Here is a 26,791-nt window from a genome sequence, read left to right as displayed (position 1 = left end):
ATCACAAAGATTTGGGTAAGGATTTATTTAGCTAATAATCAACAGGAACATTTATGGAAATTTACAAAAAAAAAAGGTTATTTTAGGCAGGCTTTTAAAATTTGTAGTGATTTGGAATTTTCTGTTCCTAGAATCATTAGGAAAATGTTGGACAATGAATTGCATACAACTGTATTCTAAGAATATAAATTAACTCAATGTCAAATAATGTTTCTTATTCACATGCATTTTTTCCCCATCAAGTTGAGGTTCTTGCATATCATCAAGGTTCTTCGGGGAGCTCTGCCTTTCCTTAGAGAATTTAGCAAAAAATATACATTAGGATTCAACCAGTAAACGTCACTAAATTTATTTTCTGTTACCAACATATTTAGTGATCTTCTTGATACATTTACTAATTTTTACATATCAAACTTCAGTATTCAAATCATCTTTTGGTTTTGCTCCCCAAATATCTTTGACCAATCTGATTTAACTTTGAAAGTAAATAGCACTGTGTTTTGAGAAGACTCAAAACAAAAACCAACAGTGCCCTCTAAAATGACCACTAAAAAATATGTCTTAGAAGTACAAATTCTGAAAGGTAGTAACAAAAAGTAGAACCTTCTTAAAGACTAGGATTATCTTAAATGATCAGGGTATTTTAATTTTTTAAGATCAAATAAGCAGAAAAATGAAGATCTAGAAAACAGAAAGAAAAAGATGAGGTATCACAAAAGTATATAAGGACAATACCTGTTGTATTAATCATACTTTTTGGTGTAGCTCCAGTAGCAGCAAATATATTGGAGGTACTGCCTGTCGTCAGCCCACTTCCAGCAGCAGTGGCTCCCACAGTGGTTACAGCCAAACTACCGGGAGGTGGTTTCTTAACAGGCACCACGACACTCCTGCAAAGAAAGAAGTGATGGAAAATAACAAACACAACGCTTAGGATGAAATCCAAACTTGCTGTGGCAGATTATATATATCGTCACCATTCAATTGTCTTTTCTTTCTTTTTCTTTAACTTCTGAGCCCAATTTCAATGGCGAAAAGGTTATGAACATTAGGACATACTGTGAAGTGTGTTGACTCTTATTCATTTGGCAAATATTTATGTAGAACCTGGAGTTTGCAAACCTTTCTTAAGATGGCATTGGCTATAATCATGAATCTGGAAAAACTAGAAAAATGTGTGCTCAAGTTAGAATATCTTGCATACGCAGGGTTTTTTTTGGAAAATATGCATAAAATATCCTTCTTATCTGTACTATATTCTCCATGTGTAAAGTTGTCATAAAAACATAAAAAACATTCTGAAAGCCAAATTCTGAAGCTTCTTCCTAGTAAACCTAAAAATGAACCAAGGAATACTGAGTAACATCTAACGGCATAGTAAAATTATACTTTATTTTTCTGAAAAAAACTTAGTTGTTTTTCACAGTTGTTATAATGAAAAGGAACTAAGATGATACATAAGACACTCAGTTAGAGATCTTTTAGGCCTTGACATTTTGAACACAGGAGTTTCCCATGTTTATTTAGCATATTTAGATGAATTTCACAAAAAAATTTCTGAACTTGACATTGTGTTAACCTTAAATAATAAATAACAGTCATTTAAAAAGATAAACTATCTAGCAAAATAAATATCTTTATTTCCAAGTAGTGAAACTTCATTCTTCTCAAAGTTTATAGCACTGAGGTTTCATAGAAAAAATACTTACCAGGGTTACTCAACCATCATTGAACTTTTCATCTAGAAAGTGGATGTATAAGATGTTGTCAGCTCAAATGTAATGCTTTGATAGCTTGTGATTGACAGTACAAAATTCTTCAATCTAAACCAGTTCTTTTTAATGTACCTATATACATTTATTTTTTTTAATTTTCCCATTAAAAATCTCTACTTAAAAGAAATTATATCAATGGCTCATTCTCTAGTAAGTCTATGGCTTAAATTTCCTTAATAACTTTTTTTTCATAGAAACACTTATGTTGATGTCTTTAAGGATTTCTTCAATGTCAAAAATCTAAATTTGTAAGAATTATTACTATCAATTTTAGGAGTACTTAAAACATTTTTGTGACGAAAAGTATTATAATCTTAAATAATATTACTGTGTCAAAAATTTCTTCATTATCTCTTTCTGGATTTTTTCTTCTTTTCTTTTTATGGGTGGAGTCTAATTCATTAGACTCAACCTTGAACTCTCAATTATATCGTATTTAATTACCAAAGGCACACTTTATGTTTTCAACTCCTTCACTGGCCATTCCTCATCTAATGCCTTTATTTATAACACTGAGAAGCAGTTTAACATTATGGAAAGAATACAGGATGTGGAGCGAGAAGACTAAGTCTTGAGATCTAAATCACTCTCAAGTTGTGTGATTTTAAATTTCAGTTTCTTATTGCAAAAATGGCAAGATGAATGCCATTTACCTATAACTGGGGAAATTAAATTAGAATATATTTAAAAGGGTTTTTCAAGTATGAGATGTCTTATAGATGTTAGTAATTATTACCATTGGGTAAAGTGAAATAATTATCTGCCTACATCATATAAGGTATCAAGTTATACTCATCTATGAATAGAAAAAAAAAACAAACTAGTATTTTGGGTTTATCATCAAAACTCTTCTCTAAACTCCTAAACTAATGTTGAGATGCACTATTTCACTGGCTATCCAAATCAATTCTTGATTTGAAAAAAGTCATTAGTGACTATAATACATTTTTTCTACAACTCATTAAAATCCCTGGGGATAAAATAAGAAACACAGGCCAGTTTATAGTGTTGCGAGACAGATCTGTAGATCATAGGAAAGCTATTACCAAAAATTCTCACTTAATAGGTCATTACCAACTTTGGGCAAAAACTCTACAACAGACTACTATAGGCATCTTGTCAAGTGCTGAGACTATTCAAAATATATTGAGAAAAACTAGTTATATGAATAAAGGAAAAAAATTTAATCTCAACAACCTGTAGTGATGGCTTGTAAAAAAATGCAAACAACATTAATGCCAAACTACAAAAAAACTGAAAACTATAAAAGCCTCCATTCATTCACAGTGAGGTCTGCTAGTGCAACATATAAATACAGTAGCACAGTGAGTGACTAAAAACCCATTTTTTAATGACCTACAGACCTGAGTTAGAATTCTACCTCCAACAATTACTAGCCGTGTGGTATTAGGCAAGTAAATCTCTCTATGCTCCATTCTCCTCACCTTTAAAATGAGACTCATGATTGTTTGTACTTCATAATATTGTTAAAAAAGATATAAGAATATAATACATATAAAATATTTAGCACTTTGCCTGAAATATCATAAGTGATCGATACATTTTAGCTATCGTTAGTATTGCTATGGCTCCCCAAAGTGCTGATGCAGTCTGGGTCTGCATCAGCAACAGTAGGCAATATGAAAGAAGCATATGCTTTGTGATTGTCAGACCTCATAAACAAAACCCTAGGTGCTGTTTTAGGTATCATATTTCAAGAATAATGATAAACAGCATCATGTCCATAAGAGAATAGTTAGGATGACAGCAGATCTAGAAAATAAGTCATGTGAGGGAAGGCTGAGAAACTAGAAAATAATAGTGAAAAGGTATAAAAAAATTACACCAATTTTTAAAAATCTGAAGGAATGTTTTATACACACACACACACACACACATACATATTTCATATATATCCTATGTGTATATGCAAAGGATAAAAGAGGAAACACCTATGTATCTCCATATCAATTTAAGGCCAACAGGAGGAAGAATCTCTAGGAAATTTTATGAGCTTCCATTTCCAACTACTGATGTGTTCATGACTAGGATGATGATGTCACCAGGGCTGTGTTGAGAGAGGTGGGACGCTGGATTTGACTAATTCCTCTTTCTCAGCCTACAACTTTAAGCAGTCCACTATTTCTCCATTGATTATAATGGCCGGATTGTTTACTAGAATCAGAGTACTGTACATTCTTATCCTTAATATAATTTCTTCATCGACACCACCCATTCCTTAATACCTCAAACCATTCTCTGTCCTAACAATCTATTTTGACAAATAATTTGAAACTGTACACTTATCAATGTGTTCATAACACATTCATTTTTTGGAATATTATATATTTGCAATTACTTATATGTGAAAATTGACATTTTCAGCTCTTACAAAATTTTCTATCACATTATTACTCAACATGTTAACTGGTTCTACCTACATTAAAAGGCTTCCCTAGTAGTCTGTGTAACCACTGGGGTTACCCATTTTGAATCTAACGGGTACCTGAATACATACCCTAAATAGACACAAAATTTGAAGTGCATACCCTTTTTATAGGGTGAACATATAATTCTTACCTGTATTTCAAAAATATAGCCACCTAGAGTCAAGAGCTATTAATCTAAACTATTAACATATTCCACTTTCCTTCTAGATCTGCTATTCACACAGATGCATACTTACAATCCTCTGTACTACACACACTTTACCAACTGCATTTTTCTATCTTAAGAAAATTCTTTCCATGTTTTTCCACACAATTTCACATTTCTGTTCCATACCTTAAGACTTCAAACTATAAAGTAGATGATTTTTTTGTACTACATAAAACTCACACATATTCCAAGATTGTAAAGGTTATCATCAAAATAGCACAAGCCAAGAAATTATTCAATCTAACTCACTTCAACAAAATATTCCATTGAGGGGTTAACTATGTTTTGTAATACATTGAGTGATATATAACACATATAAGTATACATTTTTCTGTCTTTGAATTCATCCTATCCCAAATGCAAAGATTTGGGGGTGTGACCTACGATTCATTCATTCTTTCATTAAACAAATATTTATTGTATTGAGCACTATGATGCATGAGAGGTGGTTCTAAATTCTTAGATATAGTGATATATAGAAGAGACAAAATCTCTGCCTTCATGGAACTTACATTCCAACAGGGAGAGAGAGAAGATACAATAACATGAATGAGTAAATATAGTATATGGGAGTAAATATAGTATATGGGAAATATAGTATACAGTATATGCTGTGAAAACAATAAAACATAGACAGAAATAAGGAGAATTACTAGAAGGGTGGCTAAGAAAGGACTCACTAAATAAAGTAGCATTTCAGGAAACACTGAAGGGGGAAGGAGCAAACTATGAAGACATTCAGGGAAGAGAATAAAAGTGTCACAGGCAAAGAGGGCAGGAAGAAGGCTAGTATGAATCTAGAAGATGTGGAGACTTATTAAGAGATGAGACTAGAGAAGTAAAAGGGGCTCAGATCATGGGTCCCTGTAGTCCATTGTAAAGACATCAGGGTTTTCTCAGAGTGGGATCAGAAGCCTTTGAAAGCTTACGAACAAGGAAAAAATATGATCTTAGATTAAGCAGGACCATCCTGGCTGTTGTCTTGAGAATAAACTGAAAGGGAGTGGCAAGTGGAGGAAGACTTACTTAGGGGTTTACTATAATAATCAAGCAAGAAATGATGGTAGTTAGGATCAGAATGGCAAAATTAAAGTGGTGAAAAAGCAAATTTTGACTATATTAAGAAAGCAGAGCAAACAGGATTTGCAGAAGACTGGATTGGGTGTGAGAGAAAAGTCAAAGATGATGTAAAGAGTTTTTTTCCTTAAGCAACATGAAGGGAAGAGCTGCCATTAGCTAAGATAGGGACAAATACGGTTGGAGCAGTTATTAATCACCCAAATAGTGATGCTGAATAAGCAACTGGAGAGCTAAGTCTCTAGTTTAGGAGAGAGGACTAGGGTGAGACATAAATTTCAGAATCATCAGCGCATATTCTATTTAATGCCAGGAAAGTGAATGAAGTCACCAAAGAAATGAGTGCAAATGGATAGGAGAAATAGTTCAAGAACAGAATCTTGGGGTACCCATTAATCCGTTCTGTGAATTTTGTAAAAAGGTTACTACCTTATCAGTATACTTCAAAATGTATCTTATGTATAAAGTGACATAGTGAAGATAAGGGATTTTCAACAGTGACTCATCAAGGCAAATTGGTTTTATAATCATTTGTGTGGCACCCTACAAGGATCCCTTTCTTTCTTCTGCTCCCTTTCCCTTCTCTTTTACACTTACTGAGCACTGACAGGTTAAAGGAATACTTCACTGACAAGTTTGAAGCATAAAAAGAAAGTAAGACATAACCCATGCCTTAGAGATACTTGGAGGAAATACAAGAAACCAACAAATCAACTGTGCAATATATTTCATTAGTTGCCCTGATCAGTTATGCACAGGATCTTTCAGGAACTAAAGTATGTGCATTATCATGGAACAGTGAGCTGAAGCTAAAAGTATCAATGGGAATTAGCCAAGAGGAGAAAAATTCAATAGTAAAACTTTAGTGAGGCAAAGAGATAGGAAAAAACATAGTAGACTAAGCAGACTAAAAAACAGATCTTATGACTAGTAAAATGTGAGGACATTCCAAACTAAGAAGTTCACCTTTTATTTTGTGATAAGTAAAAATTATTTCAGAATTTTTAGTCAGTTTTTCATTTAAGGAAACTGAGTCTGGCATAATTGTGGAAAATACATTGGAAAGGCGGAAGGGCACCTGGATATCGTGAGGCTGGTTAGGCGGTAAGAGAAAGAATCCACTTGAGAGATACTGAGGGCCTAAAGTGAGGTGACAGCTTTGGGAATGGACATGTCCTATCTTTTCTAGGATTCAAGTCTTTAACCAAAGTCAACAATAAGTACCTGCTACTTTTTGTGAGACTATTACAAGGTCATCATTTATTATAGGATTTTGGAAATTTATGGGATTTTTCAAAGAAATAAAGCATCATTTTACATGCTGAGAAACTGAGTCCCAGAGAACCAAAGAGAATAAAAGTCACATCACACAACTAATTACAAACAGATTGATTATTAATACCCAGTTTCCCTAATTTTAAGATTAACACTCTTCCCTAACAAGGCTTATATAAATGTTAAACATTTATCTTGAAAGAGAAAGCTGAAGCTTAGGAAAAAAACAATTTACTACTGATTTTAAGGCAATATTACAATTTACTGTAGCTCATCAGAAATCACAAGGTTACTGCTATGATATTTTCATGCTTTATATGCCTCTATTGTGTAAAATATTTAGAATTCCAATGAAAAAAATGTGTATAAGAAATAATTGAGTATTCCATTAACCTACCCTTTAAAGAGAGATACTTTTTTCAGTTCACTGAATTGTCTGTGTAAATGCCAGGGGAGACAAAAGCAACAACATTGGGGATACTAGGATATAATCATGCTCGGTCAAAACTGCATCTTCTATCACTTGGCCTTAAAATAACATACCCAGGACACTTGGAGAATAATAAAAGCTGGAATTTCAGTAGCTAGATAACACAGAAACTTCAAAATGCAAAGGCTGGCAGACTTTTAATCAATTTGGCTTAAAATTACTTGTTCATCTTTTAAGTGATACAAGCAAAACACTTCACAAAAATTAGGAGACTATAGGAACAGAAATTGAAGTCCTCAGCAGTGATTACAATTTCTTATAAATTTAAACCAATTTAGGAAGATCCCATCATGTCTAGCAAACATATTTTTTATTATCTTTCCTAAACTGTCAGCTTTAGCACTAATGTTAAAAATGTTAATTTTAAAAAGCTAGCGAGAAAATAGCTGGCCTCACCTTGTACTTTAGGTTTAATAATATGAAGGCTACCGATCTTGCTTTTTTTAATTTGTATTTTAGAGATTTTCTTTTTCAGAGAATAAAACGCTTGAAAGCAAGGAAACTGAAAGTTCTAGGGAGAGAATATACAGACTCGTTTCCCCAAACTTACCCAACCTAGTAATTCAAACATAAGTGGGATTATACAATCAAAAGGGATGAAATGTAAACATGTAAGATCAATGTTTGTTAGGGAAGTAATACAATTGTAAGTTTTATGTGATATCCTAGGCATAAAACAATTTTCTAAAACATAGTTAACAGTTAAAATGTATGGAGAAGCATATTTCCTCTGCCTTTCTGTGTGTGTGTGTGTGTGTGTGTGTGTGTGTGTGTGTGTGTGTCTTTTGTCCAACTTAGAGGGGGAAAAATAATCTTAGAAATCCCTGGGGAATTAAGACTGATCTAAATCACAGATATACACTAAGTTCTCAAAAGATTAAAATCATGTGGATATACAAAATTACATTTTAACATAAAAGATAGAATAAAGCTTAATTGGTGGTTTTAGAGAAAAGCATTACCCCAACCTAAAAGTTACACAGGTACTAATGCGGAAGAAATATAGCTCAGCTAGAATGTTTTATGACTACAGATCTATATTTAGATCTATCAAAAGAGACACTATTGTTGGAGAACTTTGTAACTTGACTTGTGTGTTCTATGATTATTAAAGCGCTTCTGTTAGAAATAAAACCATGATAATGTTGTCATTTCATAACCGTATTTCCTCCATATACATAGTATTTCTTCACTATAAAACAGTACTAGAGAATCTCTAGCAGTTTTAGTGCTTTACAATTCATAGATACACATTTGCTAGGGCCACTCAAGTGTATAATCCGACATATACGTAAATCTGCACAGATGATGACTGGAAGAAATGAGAGAAAAAGAATCAGCACTTTCCAGATACATAGATAAGAATATTTATATAATATTTCATAATACAATCTGGTAAAATAATACTGACAGAAAATGTTTTATGTTAGGTAAATCTAAATGTTTCTAAAATTTGATGTTGTAAATCTACCTAAAGAAAACAATAGTATAAAATTCACAACTGAAATTCATAAATGCTACATCCCAAGTGGGGAGAAACACCCCATGCGGAACATAAGTTAATATAACTCAAATTACATCAGTTTTAGGAAGCTATTCTCAAATTTACAGTATAGAATGAGTATAAAGAATACATTGTTAGCATGTTTGCAATAAAACAAAAAACTATTGGCTAACAAAAGTAAAATCCTAGGTGATCTCCACTGGGATTACACAGTGTTATTAGGAAGTATGATCTAGTTACAAAGAAACGAGCAACTGAGTCTATAGCTATTTTCCAACTAAAGATAAAAATGAAAAACACATTATTGGTAGGGTAAGACCCATGATAATTCTGTGTTTGAAACTGGTAGTATTCAGGACTTTGCTTCTAAGGCCTGTCATCTTGGATCCTATTTTCAAGGAATTCAATCTGATGTTAAAAGACATGTTATAACTTGGATTTCAGACTTTAGTGCTTCAGAAATATGTTTATATACTTCATAATATAATTATAGGTACCTTAAGACAGATAAGGCAAATGGTAGCAATATATTGGAAATATAATTGAAAAATGCAGTTGTCCAGAAGCACTTGTGGGGATGATGTCTCTGAAAAGCTGCTCAAAGCTCTAGAGTTTGAAGTAAAATTTTTGATGTTGTCACTCTCAATCTATTGAATGGCTGACAGACAATCAAACCCGTCTGGCTGGCTGGCAGCTCATTTTGCTGGCAGGTGGCAAACAATTAGACACACCAATTTGTGCCTCCTGATGACATTAAAGCATGAAACTAAGTTGTATGCAGGGCCTAGTGATTTGTGTGAAAGCATTTCAAAAATAATACTCTTTGCCGTGGCAACTCATTTCAGACTGCCACCTCCCATTATGGCTTTGAGCAGTGAAGACGACAGACTTGAGTTACGTGCAGTGCAAGGCCGCTTCTGTTCAATCCGTCATCAGCGCCCCCTGAGACCTCAATCCCCTCCTTTCATCAATATCACCTCATCATTTACATTTGATAGTACTTGAGCTACTGCATATATTAACTACACTAGAGACCCTTTTCCTAAAAAGAATTGAAATATGCTTTGTGTGCCTCAATTTCATTTCTACTTATGCAATTTAGAATAATGATTCCACTCCCATTGCACTCTGTACAAATGCTACCAAGAACAAATGGAAAGTTCTATTTTTTTAAAGCCATACTCACAAAAGTGTAATAAATTCTGAGTAGCTGAGAATATTGGCACTCAAGTGATAGCTCTGTTAAGTTTTAATGAAAAAACTGTTGTAACAACAATCCAAATTAAAACAAAAATATTTAAATTAATTTTTATTTCATTGGATTCTCTTATGCAAATCACAATAATTCTCTGTACTTCCTGTTTTGTATTTTAAGAAAATTTAAATATATAATTTAAAAGCGGAACACAAAATTTTTATAACCCTAAATTAAGTTATAACAATTTTATAGATGTATACAAGTACAGATACTTACATGCATACGTTTACATATACTCATAAACACACATACACTATATAACCTGGGAACATAAACTAAATAGGCAAAATGGAGGATATCAATATGAAATGGCATAAGGAACATCCAAGGAACTATATGAATGAACATCCAAATACAATATTAACACAAACCATTAAAAAATATTTCCTACATTTTATAGCCCCCCCTTTTTTAGTTTACGAAAAATTCTGACACTCAACACACTTTATCTTGTATGACAATTTTTCTTGCAAACATTTCATCTCCATTTACTATTCTGTAATTTCAATGTAGACAACACTGTCTTTACCCATCTTTATATGTGTCATGATGACTAATGCTATTTACATTTTCATAGTAAATTTTCAAGAAATATCTATACAACAGTGGTTAAAATGTTTAAAGGTAAAGTTTACGTTATATTTATATATGAGAAAGATAATTTGTCTTAACTGCAAATGGCTTTACTGCCACACCTCTGCCCCCAAACACCAAAAAATTACTATCTCAAATTTGGACAAAGCACTTTGGCTATTTTGGAAAAAGTGATACATAAGAGGTATTATATTTTGACTATATATTTATTTCTGACATTCCAGTTTAAGAAACATTTGATTTCCTAACTTGATCTTTTCTAAAACAAAAAACAATTGTTTACCAATCATCTCACACACATATATAGATTTGGGGGGGGAGGAGTGTTTTTAACATCAAAAACAATTTAATTCAGATGGTAAACACATTCTTTAGTTTATATGCTGATATGTAAATATGCATCAGTCCCAGTATCAAATTTAAATACTATTCTTAGTAATTATGACCATTCTAAAATATTTTTCTAATACTGCATGAGTTATTAAATAGTAGGATAAATTACATCAACAAATTCTTTGGTTCTAAAATGTTTTATCCTGCTTGTGAACTATCATTTTAATGGCATATATAGTGGAACAGAAAAAAAATTCATTGTTCCCAACTAAAAATCCCTTGTATGATTGAATGTAGATATATGGGCCATGTTACATTTATCCTGAAAATTACATAACGAAGGTGATAATGAATATTTTAAATTTTTTCCATATACTTGCATTTAAAACTCAAATTTGAATTTTATTACCTGAAGCTATTTAATCTCCAATAATTATTACAGTTTTCAATACTATGATAAAGGAATTTCAGAGCCAGATTAGACCTTGGAGAGATATGGCGTATCCCTTCCACCTTTTATCTATGAAATAATTAAGTCCAAAAAGATAAAATCACTTCCTCAATACAGTGTAGTCACTTGATGATGGAATCAGAATCTGGATTTCCCTATTTGCAATTAAAAAAAAATTTTTTAATATTTATTTATTTTTGAGAGAGACAGAGTGTGAGCAGGGGAGGGGCAGAGAGAGACAGGGAGACACAGAATCAATCAGAAGCAGGCTCCAGGCCCCTAGCTGTCAGCATAGAGCTGGACATGGGGCGTGAACCCATGACCTGAGCCAAAGTCGGATGTTTAACCCAGTGAGCCACCCAGCCACCCCTCCCTATTTGTAATTTAATGCGCTGTCCTGCTATCATATTAAAACTCCTTTTTAGAGATGTATTATTAAATGCCTTACTATGTATGAGGTCAATATGGTTGGCCTATCGCTTTGATATTCTTTACAGTCAGAATTTACATTACTAAATATAAGGTTTTCAAGATCGTCCTAATAGTTTTCAATTAATAAAGTCCTTATTTAGAATTCCTTCCTTATTTAGAATCCTGTGAATAATCAGTTAAGTACCTACCTGTCAAAGGAATGAAACTGCATGGGAAGAATAGCTTGCGCTTCTCTCTTCAATGCTGGATCTGGATATGGGATAGGTTCAGGGCCACATTCTGCAATTTCGACTGGGGCAGCCACAAGACTTTTCAGTATTTCCTTGACATTGATGCCTTTGGTTTGACTAATGCTAGATATGGATGGTGCAGGTTTCAACAGTTCACCGGGGTTCTCCGTTAAGCTTTCCTGTGATTTTTTCACTTCTGATGACAAAGTGGATAACAGCTCACTCATGGCATCAGGGCCTGTGCCGGGCTCTAATTCTGCCCCATTCAGGATGCTAGCCACTTGCTCCTCTCCGATTCCCGAATCTGTATGTGGAATAGAACTTTCTAGCTGAATATCTTCACCAGGGGTTGGTGTTTCTTTTTCCTTTATAGTGTCTGGAAATGTAGCAGGTGTTTCTGTAATAAAAGAAACTGGCTTAAACAAAAAGCTTCACAAGCGAAAATCCAGCATATTTAATAAAATATTCTCACATATTAGAATAAAGAATATAAAGCCTGTGAGAGACAAAAAATCTGCTAAATGGAGGTGCATAACAACTACTGGATTAAAACATATCATCCATGTACACCTGTCATTTTGTTCAAGAAGCATAGCAGAACCCTGTTTCTTTTATAAGCCACTTGGCATTTCAAAATTGATTTCTTTAAAAGCACAGAGAAATAGTACCCACAACAATTTCTTATAGCAGCTTATAAATGATATGAAATTCCCCTCCAGCCTTTCAGTGTTAGCTACCAATGAGACGAGACATTCTTATACTTCCCTAATGTTATCTTTAAAAATATGAAGTCATTGTATACCTTTTTGCACTTCAATAACCAATAATATAATATCTAACTGGAATATTTAAACCAATTGAAGATATTATTTTTAAATTATATTTAAAATCACACACATATTATACCAAAATTCTGAAGTCAATAGCAAAAAGTATGCCAAATAATAATTTCAAAAGGATAAATACTTTAGTAAGAAAATAATGCTCCTCAAGAATTTAGCCTATATGTGCCTTTAAGAACAATTATTTTGGAATACTCATATTCATTTTTTGTGAATAAATATAAATTTCAATTTATGAAAACTACAGCAGATAAAATACATACAGGTGTGAAATACATATATGATATTACCAATTAAAATAGAAACCCATCTTTAAAATATTAAATGCCTATCAAATGTCATTATGCAAATGTTAATATAATGGAGTTCCACATATAATAAAATGTTATTAAATTCTACATGGTGACCTTGAAAAATTGATATAATCTAGGTATAATAGGAATAATAGGTCTTAATAAAGTCATGTTGAAGAAGAAAATAAGATACATAGGTAAATTATTTGCAGTTCCCATATAAAGTAGATACTTAGTAAATTGTTGGCTACTTGTATTACTCAGACTTATATTTATAAGTTTATTCATTGTAAAATAAGAAGGGCAGACTAACTATTTCTAAGATCTCTTCAAAATGAACATCTGTAAATTCTATAAAACTGCCCTTAGAGTTTTGTTGTTTTGGTTGTTTGTTTCTGTGTTTTGAAAGATTATTTAAGAACAGAAAATCAGGAGAATGCCCGACAGGGAACAGGCTATTTTGATTTCAATAAGACATCTCACAAAATCTTTGGTGAAGTCTCTTGTAAAAACACATAGAAACGTTTTGATGATACTACTTTTTGGGTGGGATCCTAATTTGTTCAATGAGAAAACATGCTAAAGGATAAAATACAATGTGAAGGGATTTCTCTGGCAACAGGGCTTAATTCTTAGACTCTACTTTTGCTAATTTCTTAAATGTAGATTAATATCATGACATCCACATTTACTGAGATGAATTTATTGATTTTTCCAGATTTCAGAATAATTTTGTCAAGTTTTCAAAAGAAAGAAAATGCCTTTTTTATTCAAATTGTATTAGATATGTGCATTACTTTATAAATATAACATCTTCATGTTATTCAACTTAATATATAATATTCATTTAAATTGCCTAAAAATGTACATCTCTCACATTTCAGTGTTTTATTGTAGTTTCCCTCATATTTATTAAATAGGCTTATTTGTTTGGTCAAAGGAGTCTGAATTTAAAGAAGAAAAGACTAATCAGTCGAACATGACAATAATATTCAAAAACTGGATGACCAACATGAAAAACAGTGTAGACCTACTCTTTTTTGTTACAAGACTAAAAATTTAAGATAACTACATGAAAGTTTTGAGAAGAAATATAATTTTAATAATACTATTGGCAAAGCACTGGAGAAGGAAAAGGTAAGAAGTAAGGTTAGAGTTTGGCATCTTTTTTTAATAAAACTCTGTGACAGAAAATTAAGACTTAAATCAGAATAATAGCATTGAGAATAAGAAAGAAGGGAGAGAACAAAGATGCTTCTGGAATACCTAGTTTAAGAAAAAGAAGAATGGAGAATGTCACTAAGTGAGGAAGGAAGCAAAGGATTAGCAAATTCGTTCAGAAATTTAATAAATATTGAAATCAATTGAATACAGAATCTCTGAAATATTTATACCCGTTAGGTAAAAAGAAATATAGCCATATATTTTGGGATTACTCAAACTAAAATGATAATTGAAACTTTAAAACTTCATGAAAAAAACCTAGGAATAAAAAATGAGAAAACAACTGCTAAGGAAGTTACTATTAGATGTACTACTGAATTTATTTAATTCACATTTGCATCTATAGATTATATATTTGGCAGTGAAAACAATTGTGGCAGAAAAATCAGAAAATTAAATAGTAGTAGTGAAGTCTCTATGGCAACAGGACAGAAAATGTAAATGCAGAAACAAAATAAGAACTCTAACATTAACAATAAATCACAGTGGCATGGTTACCAGCATGAGCTTCTTCCAGAATTTAATTCTCAAAAGGCAGATAGTCAAGTCTAGTTCTTAGTTTGAATTTACCTACTTTATAGGTTTAGCTTAGAGTCTGAGTTTATCATAATGTGATGTCTCAGTACCTTTATTTATGGTGTGTTTTATATTAAGAGCTACACAAAAATGTAAACTTCTCAAGTTATATGAACTTGAAATACAAGCATTTTGCTACAAACAAAATATGTAAGTAGATAAAGTCTTAGACTTAGTGTCTACAAGATATCATTTAAAAGATTTTTCCACCAACTATGCAATTTTTGCCTTTCTGTTGAACTGACTCTCAAGGAACAATGAAAATCTATAACTCACTAAATAGATATTTGGTACTCAAATATAAATGTTGACCTCTCCATTACAAAACACAGTTAAGTTTACTAAAACTGAATATTGAGAGGTGCCTGGGTGGCTCAGTCAGTTGAGCATCCAACTTCAGCTCAGGTCATGATCTCAGGGTTTGTGGGTTCAAGTCCTGCATCCAGCTTGCTGATGTCAGCATGGAGCCCACTTCAGATCCTCTGTCACCCTCTCTTTCTGCCCCTCCCCCACTTGAGATCTCTCCCTTAAAGATAAGTAAACATTTAAAAAATTGAATATTTAAATATTTTCAAATGACTCACCAAAATATTTACACAGTAATAATTTTTTTACTGTGTCTGATAAACTAATGGTTTAAAAATGAAGCAGTAATTTTGATATTTCAATAAGAATTCCATTAAAATAAATAAACTGTATAAAGCAGATTTAGTAGTGAAAAAGCCTATTTTAATTTCCAATTATGCATTAACATCTTTTACAGAGCATGCTCTTAGTTGATAACATCAACTTCTACTTAGACAGCTTATGCATTTCTAGAATGCTTCTCTGGGAAACCAAAGTACTTTGAGGATTTAACCCAAGTGACTTCAATAGGATGTTAAGCATGAACAACAGAGAAAGTACAAAAGATTGCATCTCCGCCGGTTAGATCAATGACAGTAGACTTGTAATTTTTCAATTATTCTTTATCAGTCTCTGCAGCAAGAGGCCACGTTAGTACACCAAACAAGAAGTATGATTGGCCTGAGTGTTCTTAACCTTATCTGAAATGGGTGGTTGGATGCCAGATGCCTCTTTTACTTATTGTTTTCCATTGAACCTAATGAATTTTAGGAAACATATGGGGTTAACTTCAGCAAATGACATGATTTCTAATATGGGGACCTCAATTATCACATTCTTTTCTCCAAAAATTTCATTTTAGAGCGATTTATAAAGTGTTTCAATATGTATTCCCTATTAAGTTATTCAAATGGCTATTTTCCAAACTACTTAAATAAAGAAACAACATGAGAGGCACCTGGGTGACTTAGTTAAGTGTCCAACTCTTGGTTTCAACTCAGGTCATCATCTGTTTTGTGAGTTTGAGCCCCATGTCCCGGCCCTGGGCTGACAGTACAGAGCCTGCTTGGGATTCTCATTCTCTCTCTCTCTCTCTCTTTCCTTTCTCTCTCTCCCTTCCCTCCTCCCCTGCTAACACTCTCTGTTGACAGTACAGAGCCTGCTTGGGATTCTCTCTCTTTCCTTTCTCTCTCTCCCTTCCCTCCTCCCCTGCTAACACTCTCTGTCCAAAATAAATCAACTTAAAAAAAGAGAAATAACATGAAAGGAAGACACAGCTCCTTGTTAGTGTAGCACTAAAAATTATATTAACATTGTTTGCTCAAAGCAAACTAAATCACATTAGAGTAATTTAACATAAAACATAAAAAACTGCATATAACTACGTTGTACATTTTGTTCATATTAAATCCCGAAATGCCAAGTTATGCAAAAATTAACCTAAACTCCAAGGAAGAAAAAGGCCAGCTATATACAAAAAGATTTAAAAATCATTATTATTCATTTTACACAAAAAAAGACTGCAAGGCATTAAGTAATTTTTTGCAATTCTTTATATGTGATTCAATTTTGGTTTGTTACACTAATCATATAAGAATACAACTTTAAGAATCCATATTACCAATGAATATACCCATAACAGGCAAAATTATAGTTCCAAAGAAACAGGAGCCAGGAAGATACTTCTAACTGATGTTTTGACAGTGATGTATCGATCTGTTTGAGTTTATCTTACTTGGAGTGCATTAAGCTCTTTGTGCATACTACTGATTTTCATCAAATTTGGAAAATTTTCAGGCCATTATTTCTTTAAATTTTTTTCTTCCTATTTCTGTCTCCTCCCCTCTCCTCTAAGACTCCCATTAATTGTATGTTGCTTCACTTGATGGTGTCTCACAGGTATCTGAGGCCCTCCAACCTTTCTTCATTCTGCTCCTCATTCTGTTCCTCAATGTGAGAGAACAGAAATTGTCCTGTCTTCAAGTATGCTGATTCTTTCCTCTGCCAACCTAAATCTTCTGCTGAATCCCTCTAATGAATTTTTATTTTAGTTATTACAATTTACAACTTAAGATTTGCTATTTATTTCTTTCCTATAATATTTATTGATGTCTTCCTTTGGTGAGACATCACCTTCATACTTCTAATTCTTTAGAAAAGTGTTCCTTTAATTGCATATGTATAATGGCTGGTTTAAAAGATTTGTCTAATCAGTCCAACATCAAGTCTTCCTCAAAGGCAATTCTATGGACTGCTTTTTTCCCCTGTGTATTTGCCATGCTTTCCTTTTTCTTTACAAGTTTCAAAAATTTTTTGTTGAAAACTGAATATGTTCAATAATTTAATGTGGAAATCTTGAAAATAAGACCCTTCCTATAGGGATCACTGTTCTGTTTGTTGACTTGCCTGAACAGATTTCATAAAATCTATATTCTATATTTCTGTTCAGTTAGCTTAGTGATCTGGTAATGATTAGACAGAGAGTGCCTTAAATATCTTGCACCAGTATGTCTTCTGCTCTTTGCCAGAAGCTTTGGGTGTGTGGTAGGGCATGCTTCCAACAATTCTATTTTAAACTCTCCCTTGGTCTTCATTTCTTGCTTGCACAGAGCCTTCAAGGTTAGCCAGAGGTGAGTGACTGGGGCCTTCTCAGGTCTTTCCTGGACCTGAATACAGGCCCCAGAGTAAGAATATCTCATTTTCAGGACTTCCTTTTAAGCTTTTTGGTAAGGTTCTTATTTTCCCAACTAGTACTGCCACCTTGAGCACTTGCTATATTACAAAAAAAAAAAAAATGCTGCTGATTATTTCAAAAAATATCTAGGGCTTTTCTCATTGAGCAAGCTGTAATCAGGTTAAATAGTGACAAGCTCATCGGAGCTTTACCAGGGAGCTGCCAGATAGTATAGTGCTCCAGGATGGGACTTCCTGAAAACTCCCAACATAACTAGCCTCCTTCCAGTGCTACTAGGCTGCTGGTTTTCAGAGCTACGACAGTTGTCTGGATGCTGATTTTCAAGGCTATCACAGAGCTGACAAAAACTGGAGGGCAACAGGGCAAGATAAATCACCAAAAAGCTCACTATTCTCATAAAAATTTTGGAGTTTTTCTTCAATTAGCACTCTCTGAATTGGTGCAAGCCTTCGATTACTTTCCAGAGAAGTGGAACGGATGATTTTGACAATTGTTCCCAGTGTTCTCTTTGCTTTTTGGAGGAGCAGTTCTTTGGACGTCCTTACTCCACTCTTTCAGAAGTCCTACTTCTAAGTGATGTTCACAATTCCAATTTGCACATTGTAAATAAATTATCAATTATACTCATATACATATATTTTCCTTTTCCTTTCCCTACTTTGTGTCTGTACTTTTAACTCTTCTTTTCAAAGGAAAAAAAAACACCACTTTCCTATTAAAATACATCATGCATTTCCATAGTGTTACGGAGGCAACCATTGGCACTAATAATAAATGACAACATATATGCCAAGAACGTCTTCAGCTGCAGAAAAACAGAAACAACCAAATATAGTGTAATTCTGTTAATATCTATCAGATAAACCACATTTGCAACTTATACATGATTAAGAGTTCAGGCTTTGAAATTAAGTCTGTTTGCCTTTCAGTGAAGACTTATTTACCCCTTACTAGCTTTGTGATATCTGAGGAACCATTTAAGCTTTCTAAGCTTCATTCTTTTATCTGTAAAATTGGCATAATGATAGTACATACATTATAAAGTACACATTATATATTATATTGTTGTGATGACTAAAGAACATAATTTATGAATAGCACCTGGCATGGAGTAACCTTACCATAAACTTTTGTACCTTGCTGCTGCCATTATTGATTTTACTGTTAATGATCATTACCATCATCATCACCATATCCCAAAAGAAAATATAGAGCCAAGCCATCTATCAGTTATTCTCTTTATGCATCTTCAACTTCTTTATTTATTTTGAGAGAGACAAAGTGGGGGGGGGAGGGTAGAGGCAGAGAGAGGAGAGACAGAATCCCAAGCAGGCTCTCTGTTGACCGCTGTTGGGCTCCATGCAGGGCTCAATCCCACGAACTTTTGAGTTCAATACATAAGGTGAAATCAAGAGTTGGATGCTTAACCGACTGAGCCATCCAGCTACCCTTCATCTTCAACTTCTGTCCACCTTTCCTAGCTCTGGCCTCTCTATTTACAGAGCAATATCTCTTAACCTAAGAGAACAACTTCTCAACCCATATCCCCTTATATTTCTAGCCCTTAAGCTGCTTTGGTTATTTCTCCCTCCTTTCTGAAGGGAGTATGTCATAATTGAAAGATCATGGTAATGCAATCAAACCGATCAAAGTTCCAATTCTGCCTCTACAACCTACTAGCTTTCCATGTTGTCTTGGAAAAAAATAATTCTGCTTTCAGAATTGCAGGGGTTTCACTTGAAAAACATAGATCTTAAGTAGGCCGTAAGGATTAAGAAACTTGTCAGTCTGTCATCTTTACTCTCCTTCCTTGATTCAGCTTTCCAAAGACTTAGAAGATTTCCACAGACATCTCAAAATTAATACATCTAGATATATTTTCCCTTCCCCAGGTTAGGGAAGTTTTCAGCCATTACTTCTTCAAATAAGATTTCGTTCTCTCTTCTCCTTCTGGAATACCTATAATGTAAATGTTAGTGTGTTTTGATGTCCACTAAGAACCTCAAACTATCTTCACTTTTTTTTTAACTATCTTCACTTTTAATTTTTTTTTAAGTTTTACTTATTTATGAGAGATAGAGACAGCACAAGTGGGGAAGTGGCAGAGAGAGAGAGAGAGAGAGAGAGACAGAATCCAAAGCAGGCTCCAGGCTCTGAGCTGTCAGCACAGAGTGCAACACAGGGCTTGAACTCAAAAACCATGAGATTATGACCTGAGCCAAAGTCGCACGCTTAACTGACTGAGCCACCCAGGTGCCCTGTTCACTGTTTTTGTTTTGTTTGTTTTTGTTTTTTAATGTTTTGCTGTTCAGATTCTATTAGTTCTATTACTTTCTCTTTGAGTTGACTTTTCTTTTGCTTCATCTAATCTGTTGAACCAATCTAATTTTTCACTTATTTTTTTTTCAGCTCTATAACTTCTAATTGGTTTTTCTTCATTTTTCCCATCTCTTTGTTGAAGTTCTTACTGTCTTCACATATTCTTCTTCCCAGTTCAATGAGCATCTTTATAACCATTATTTTTAACTCTTTATCAGGTAAATTAACTTATCTATATTTCATTGTTTCTGAGGTTTAACTTTTTCTTTGATTTGGAACATATTCCTCTGTTTTTTTTCATTTTGCTTGCCTCTCTGTCTTGGTTTCTATGCATTAGATGAAACAACCACCTCTCCCAGGCTTGAAAGAGTGGGCTCCTATAGGAGATATCTTGCCATTCCACTCAAAGAGCCCTGGCTCTCTGTAGTCTCTCAAACCTCAGCACTTGTCCAAGCAGCCTATTATATTTTAATAGCTCCCAGTGGTTGACATGGGCTTAGATCTGCCAGTATCCCTAACAGGAGGACCCAGATTCAGGTTAATTAGATGACAGACCCTCAGGCAGCAGCTCTTTAAAGTATGAAAATCTATATGGTCCTTTGGAACCAACAGTGTAAGCCCCACTGGCCATGAGAGACAGATTATCTGGCAGCATCTGCTGGGTGGCAATTATAAAAACCAGGGACTGGGACGAGTACACACGCTTTTTTTTCTGAGAGATACTAGCATGCTGAAGCAAGGGAGAAGGAAAGCATCAAGGTGGCATCCATAGCCTACATTCCTTGGGATAAACTCCATAGGCCACTAGATACATGCCGAAGGCCAAGCTCCAGGATAAGTAAGCCAAAAGGTCTCAAGAGGTCTCCTTCACAGAAAGACTGGAGGGTGTGCCTCAGTTTGCTGTCTGTGTAGTACCCGGGGTAGCAGCCCGCCAAGAACTGTCTCTCAGACTGGTAGAGTCCTGTGGGACCCAGGAATGAAAGTTCCCTATCCATAAGAGCTGGGTGATCAAGGGGCTTCCTTGGGTGGCACTGCAAAAAACTAGGGCACCAGAGACTGGAAATGATTATAGTCAGCCCCTAGATGCATGTTTAATTAGAAGCCTGCTCCTCAGGGCGTAGTCATGATGATTAGCTAATAAGCCTTCTTAGAAAGACAGAGTCCCTGGGTCTGCTGCCTCTAGATGTACCCTGTGGGTGGTAGCTGTTTTAGAACTTTGTCCCCATTGGTTACAACCCTGTTAGACTCACAAGGGTAAGTTGCCAGAGTCAGGCAATATACAGTTGCCCCCTGGCAGCAAATTGTAAAAATTGGGATGCCAGACTGAGGCATAGGCTCCTTCCTGGGTGACACAGATTATTACAGTTCCATAACACCAAGAACACAATCTCCTCTGGCCTTCAGAATCAGGTGGTCAAGAGGTTTCCCTTGGGAGGCAGCCATAAAAATCAGGGCACCAGACACGTGTAAACTAAACTCTCCAATCAAAAGATGTAGAGGGACTGAATAACAAATAAACAAAATCCAAAAAACAGGACCAATCATATCTGCTGCCTGCTAGAGACTACCTTTAGATGTCAGGACATGCAGAGAATAAAAGTGAAGGGATGGAAAAAGATATTCCATACCAAAAGAAAGGTGAAGTAGCTATACTTTATACACACACACACACACACACACACACACACACATACGTATATCTACATGTATATATACAAAAAATAATAAAGACTGTAATAAGAAACAAAGATGGCAGTTACATGAGGTCAATTCAACAAAAGGATAGACATTTGTAAACATGCATCCAACATAGTAACATCTAAATATAAAAAGCAAATATTAACATACCTAAAGAAGAAATAGCAAGATAATCACAGAAGGAGATTTTAATACTCACTTACATCAATGGGTAGATTATCCAGACAGAAAATTGATAAGGAAACATCAGCCTTAAACGCTACATTAGACCAGATGCCTACCTCAAGAAAGAAGAAAAGTCTCAAATAAACAACCTAACTTTATACCTCAAGCTGTAAAAAAGGTATAGAAAAAGAAGAATAAACAAAGCCCAGGTTAGCAGAAAAAAAGAAATAATGAAGATTGGAGCAGAAATAAATAAAATAGTGAAAAGACTATACAGAAAATCAATGAAACTAAAAGCTGGTTCTTTGAAAAGTAAAGAAAATTGACAAACCTTTAGCTAGTCTTATTAAGGAAAAAAGAGAGAGTACTCAAATAAATAAAATCACAAATGCTAAAGAGGAGCTGTTACAACTGATATCACAGAAAGACAAAGGATCATAGACTACTACAAATAATATTATGCCAACAAATTAGGCAGCCTGGAGGAAAAGGACAAATTCTTATAATGTACAATCTACCAAGACTAAATTATGAAGAGCTCTATAATCTGAATAGACTACCAACAAACAACAGTCCAGTACCAGATGGCTTCACCAAGCATTAACGGAAGAATTAGCAACAATCCTTCTCAAACTCTTCCAAAAAACAGAAGAGGAGGGAGCTCTTCCAAACTCATTTTACTAAGGCCAGCATTACCCTGATACTAAAACCAAACAAGAGAAGAAAATTATAGGTTGATATTCCTACCAAACATAAATACAAAAACCCTCAACAAAACATTAGCAAATAAAATTCAACAATACATTAAAAGGATCATATACCATGATCAAGTGGAATTTATTTCAGGGATACAAGGATGGTTCCACATCTGCAAATCAGTCAATGTGATAAACCACTTTAACAAAAAGAAAGGTGAAAATCACACGATCATCTCAATAGATGCAGGGAAAGCATCTGACAAAATTTAACATCCATTTGTTATAAAAGCTCTCAACAAAGTGGGTATAGAGGCTTCCACATTATAGAGACCATATATGACAATCCTGTAGCTACCATCATCAATGGTGAAAAGCTAAAAGCTTTCCTCCTAAGATCAGGAATAGGATAAAGATGCCCATTCTCATCACTATTCATCAGAGTATTGGGAAGTCCTAGCCTGAATAATTAGGCAAGAAAAAGACATAAAAGGCATCCAGATTGGAAAGGAAGAAGTAAATCTGTCAATATCCACAGATGACATACTGTATATAGAAAATCCTAAAGACTCCATCAAAAAATTCATAGAATAGGGGCGCCTGGGTGGCTCAGTTGGTTACGCGCCCGACTTCGGCTCAGGTTATGGTCTCAACGGTTCGTGGGTTCGGGTGCCACGCCGGGCTCTGTGCTGACAGCACAGATCCTGGAGCTTGCTTCAGATTCTGTGTCTCCCTCTTTCTCTGCCTCTCCCCCACTCATGCTCTGTCTCTGTCGCAAAAATAAATATAAACATTAGAAAAAAGTAAAAAAAAAAAAAGTAAACTGAAAGAAAGGTTAAATTAGAGGATGAAAGAAAAGAAAGAGGAGAGGAAGGCTTTTGTTGGTACCTTTACTAATGCTGAAAACACATTTATTTCAGAGTTGATGTTTTTAAGAAATATTTGCTAGGAATACAGGGCATGATTTTTACCTGTAAATAAATGAAAGATATATTATGCAACATCAGTATACAATAAATATTCTATGAATATTATAATGAAAGTGCACTAGATTACTTATAAAATAAATTATAATGCATCCACATAATGGATTACAATGGATACATTAACAATGACTCCAAAAGCAAGAGAAAATAACAAATTTATAACACTGAAACCCTTTGTTGTTTGATACGAATGTAACAACTTATTTAATAAAGATTAACTTTATTTCCAAACATACAATAAATAAAAACTAAGTCATAAAATATTTGTATATAAATTGTTGTATTATAAACATTTTTGTGCTGTTTTGTGCACATATTTGCATTTTAACCCTTCAGAATTTTGCCAAATTTGCAAATTATGCCAAATTTGAAAATTTTTGTTAATATTTTTGTTAATATATTTTTATTTGATTATTAGATTTAAATTGTTCTTATCTGTAGTATAATTTAATTTTCTTTTGTTAACTGTTTGATGTTTTCTATATGTTTCCCTTAGTGTGATACATTCTTTTAGTTGATCTATAAAAGCTTTTTAATCATTAAAGTTATTAACTTTTATCATATAAAATTCTGTTTGTATTTGATTTAAATTTTGTCAACATTTTCGACATGCAGATATACAAAACTTTTATTTAGTCGTATCTTTCACTTTGAACTTCAGTTTCTGATGTTATAACTTAAGACACGTTTTTTACACAAATATTAACTTTAATTTTCTTTAATTATTTTCAGTTTCATTTTTACCTTTAAATTTAGTGCATGTGAAGTTTATCTGGCATAATAAATGAGATAAGGATATAAATTAATTTTTTTCAAATAGTTGCCAATTTGGTAACCTCAATACCATTTGCCAAATGATATTTCTTTTTCTATTTGATTAGGAAAGTTGTATTTATAATATATGATACTATATGCAATATATTTATACCATAAGAAACATTCATACAAATTCCAGCGTATTTATAGATCATTCATGCCATATGCCTGTTCTTTCACCAGTACTACCTTATCTTAACTATTTTGTTTCTGGTGTTAATTCTTGCCCTAATAATGAACTGTTAGAGGAAAACTTATATATTTATTTATAAGTTCACCTAAATATTAAATTTATTCTTATTAATCCTATAGTGAAATGAGTAATATAAAGCTTCTTAATCTTCTAGGCCAAGTTATCAATAAAAGTTTTTTGCCTCTGTTTTTAGCATGCTTAATAATGAAATACATTTTATGGCTATCATCAATATCAAAATTTTAAAAAACTGTTTAGCTTTCTCACTGGCTTACTCATCTACTAAACAAAAACTTCCTCTATATTTACTTCCAAGTGCCATGCTATGTGTCAGGGACTGCTCTCTTGAAGTACACATTCCAATAAACAACTAAACAAAGAAATAAATTGTGTAAGTGCAAAAAGGGAAATAAAGAGGATGTAGTGGTAGAGAACAGGTTGGTCATGGGGAGGAAACTATTCAGGTACAGCAGTCAGGTACGGCATCAATGAGGGGGACATGTTTAGGGAGACACCTGACGGATGAACACGCACCAAGGATGCAAGAAATAGGGAAAAGACAGAGCCAAACACCAGAACCAAAATACAAAGATACAAAGATACAAAAATACAAAGAGTCAGGAAAATGGTTGTATTATTAAGGAATGAAAAGATAGTTTGATTATAGTAGCATAGTGAGAAAATGGAAGAATAACATGAGATAAACTTGGAAAGATAATCAGCAGTCATATCACTATCCAAAGCCCGTATTTTTACCCTAAATGCCACCAGAAAATTTTAAGTGAAAAAAAAAAAAAGAAAAAGCAAGGAACAGTATCATTTACATTTTAAAACAAATTGCAGCAAAATTGTAAAAATAGAATAAAGATCAGTAAGAGATGAAGAAACTACTTTAGAGACAATTGTAGAATCCAGGTAAATTAGAACTAAAGCAGTGTTCCACTACAAGTTAAAACATTTTAACTTTGTCTCTTAAATTATAGGGTGCCTTTAAAATTTTTAGAAAGAAAAACTGCTTTATTATACTTCCTATACATTAGAAAATATTTATTATAGGAATGTATAGTAAATATAAATTACATTTCATTACTTTATTATATACATTAGTGTTATTTTTTTATTGTCATCAGTAATAGACTAAATGACTACAGAAGTCCAATGAAGAAACCATGGCAATGTTCCAATAAGGGGTAAGACTTTGAACTAAGGGAATATCAAAGATTGAAAAAAAAGAGAGAGGGGGGCCAGAAAGAGCTAGTTCAGAATATTTTAAAAGGCTCAATAATGAGCTGAAAGAAGAAAGTGAAGTGTGTTGGAGTTGAAGAGTAGTCCAGATCAGTACTTATCAAACTATCTGTGAAAATTTACCTTTTTTTAAAACCATCATTGACATTTGAAAATGAATTAAAAATAATTTTAAAAATTAAGTACACAAAATAAAAGCTCAAATGTTTTTATTTGACTCCATAGACAAAATATGAACTTCAATTTAATCAGAACAAAGATAACATTGGGAAAAAGAAAATAATAAACTGTCCATGTTGTTCACTGAAAGTGTATGTATAGGTGATTGATACAAATAAATGTTATTATACTTGTGACTTTTTTCCATCACACATCATAAACAAATGAAAAAGTTTTAAGTAAAAGAGTGATTCCCCAAAAGAGATGCCTATATAAATATGTTTAACATAAATACTGGGAATATAAATATTTAAAGTTGATAATGTGACACTGAGATTTTGCTTGTTAATTTATCTAATCCAAGCTGAACTGGCAATAATGGGAATTATTCATGGGAATAACACACAGCTACCCTGTTTTTGTTTTATTTTAATATCACACAGAGTACAGAAAGTAGTGTCAC

At 33.5% G+C, this 26,791-nt stretch overlaps 1 protein-coding gene across 8 annotated transcripts in view; it reads right to left on the bottom strand.

Moving 5' to 3' along the window:
• NBEA (neurobeachin) overlaps window positions 1–26,791 on the bottom strand; it is a 683,574-nt gene that overhangs the window by 420,076 nt on the left and 236,707 nt on the right. For 7 of the 8 annotated variants that reach the window (XM_042952224.1, XM_042952367.1, XM_042952503.1 and 4 more), the window contains 2 exons: window positions 12,036–12,474; window positions 736–890 (listed from right to left, as the gene is read on the bottom strand). In XM_042952224.1, coding sequence (XP_042808158.1) covers window positions 736–890; window positions 12,036–12,474 — 594 coding nt within the window. The remainder of the gene's footprint in view (window positions 1–735; window positions 891–12,035; window positions 12,475–26,791) is intronic. The other variant, XM_042952435.1, reaches the window with a different exon arrangement.

The sequence above is a fragment of the Panthera leo genome, chromosome A1 (assembly GCF_018350215.1).
Source record: "Panthera leo isolate Ple1 chromosome A1, P.leo_Ple1_pat1.1, whole genome shotgun sequence".
Lineage (NCBI taxonomy): Eukaryota > Metazoa > Chordata > Mammalia > Carnivora > Felidae > Panthera > Panthera leo.
Note: the sequence above shows the minus strand (reverse complement) of the source record. Positions and strands in the feature narration are given on the sequence as shown.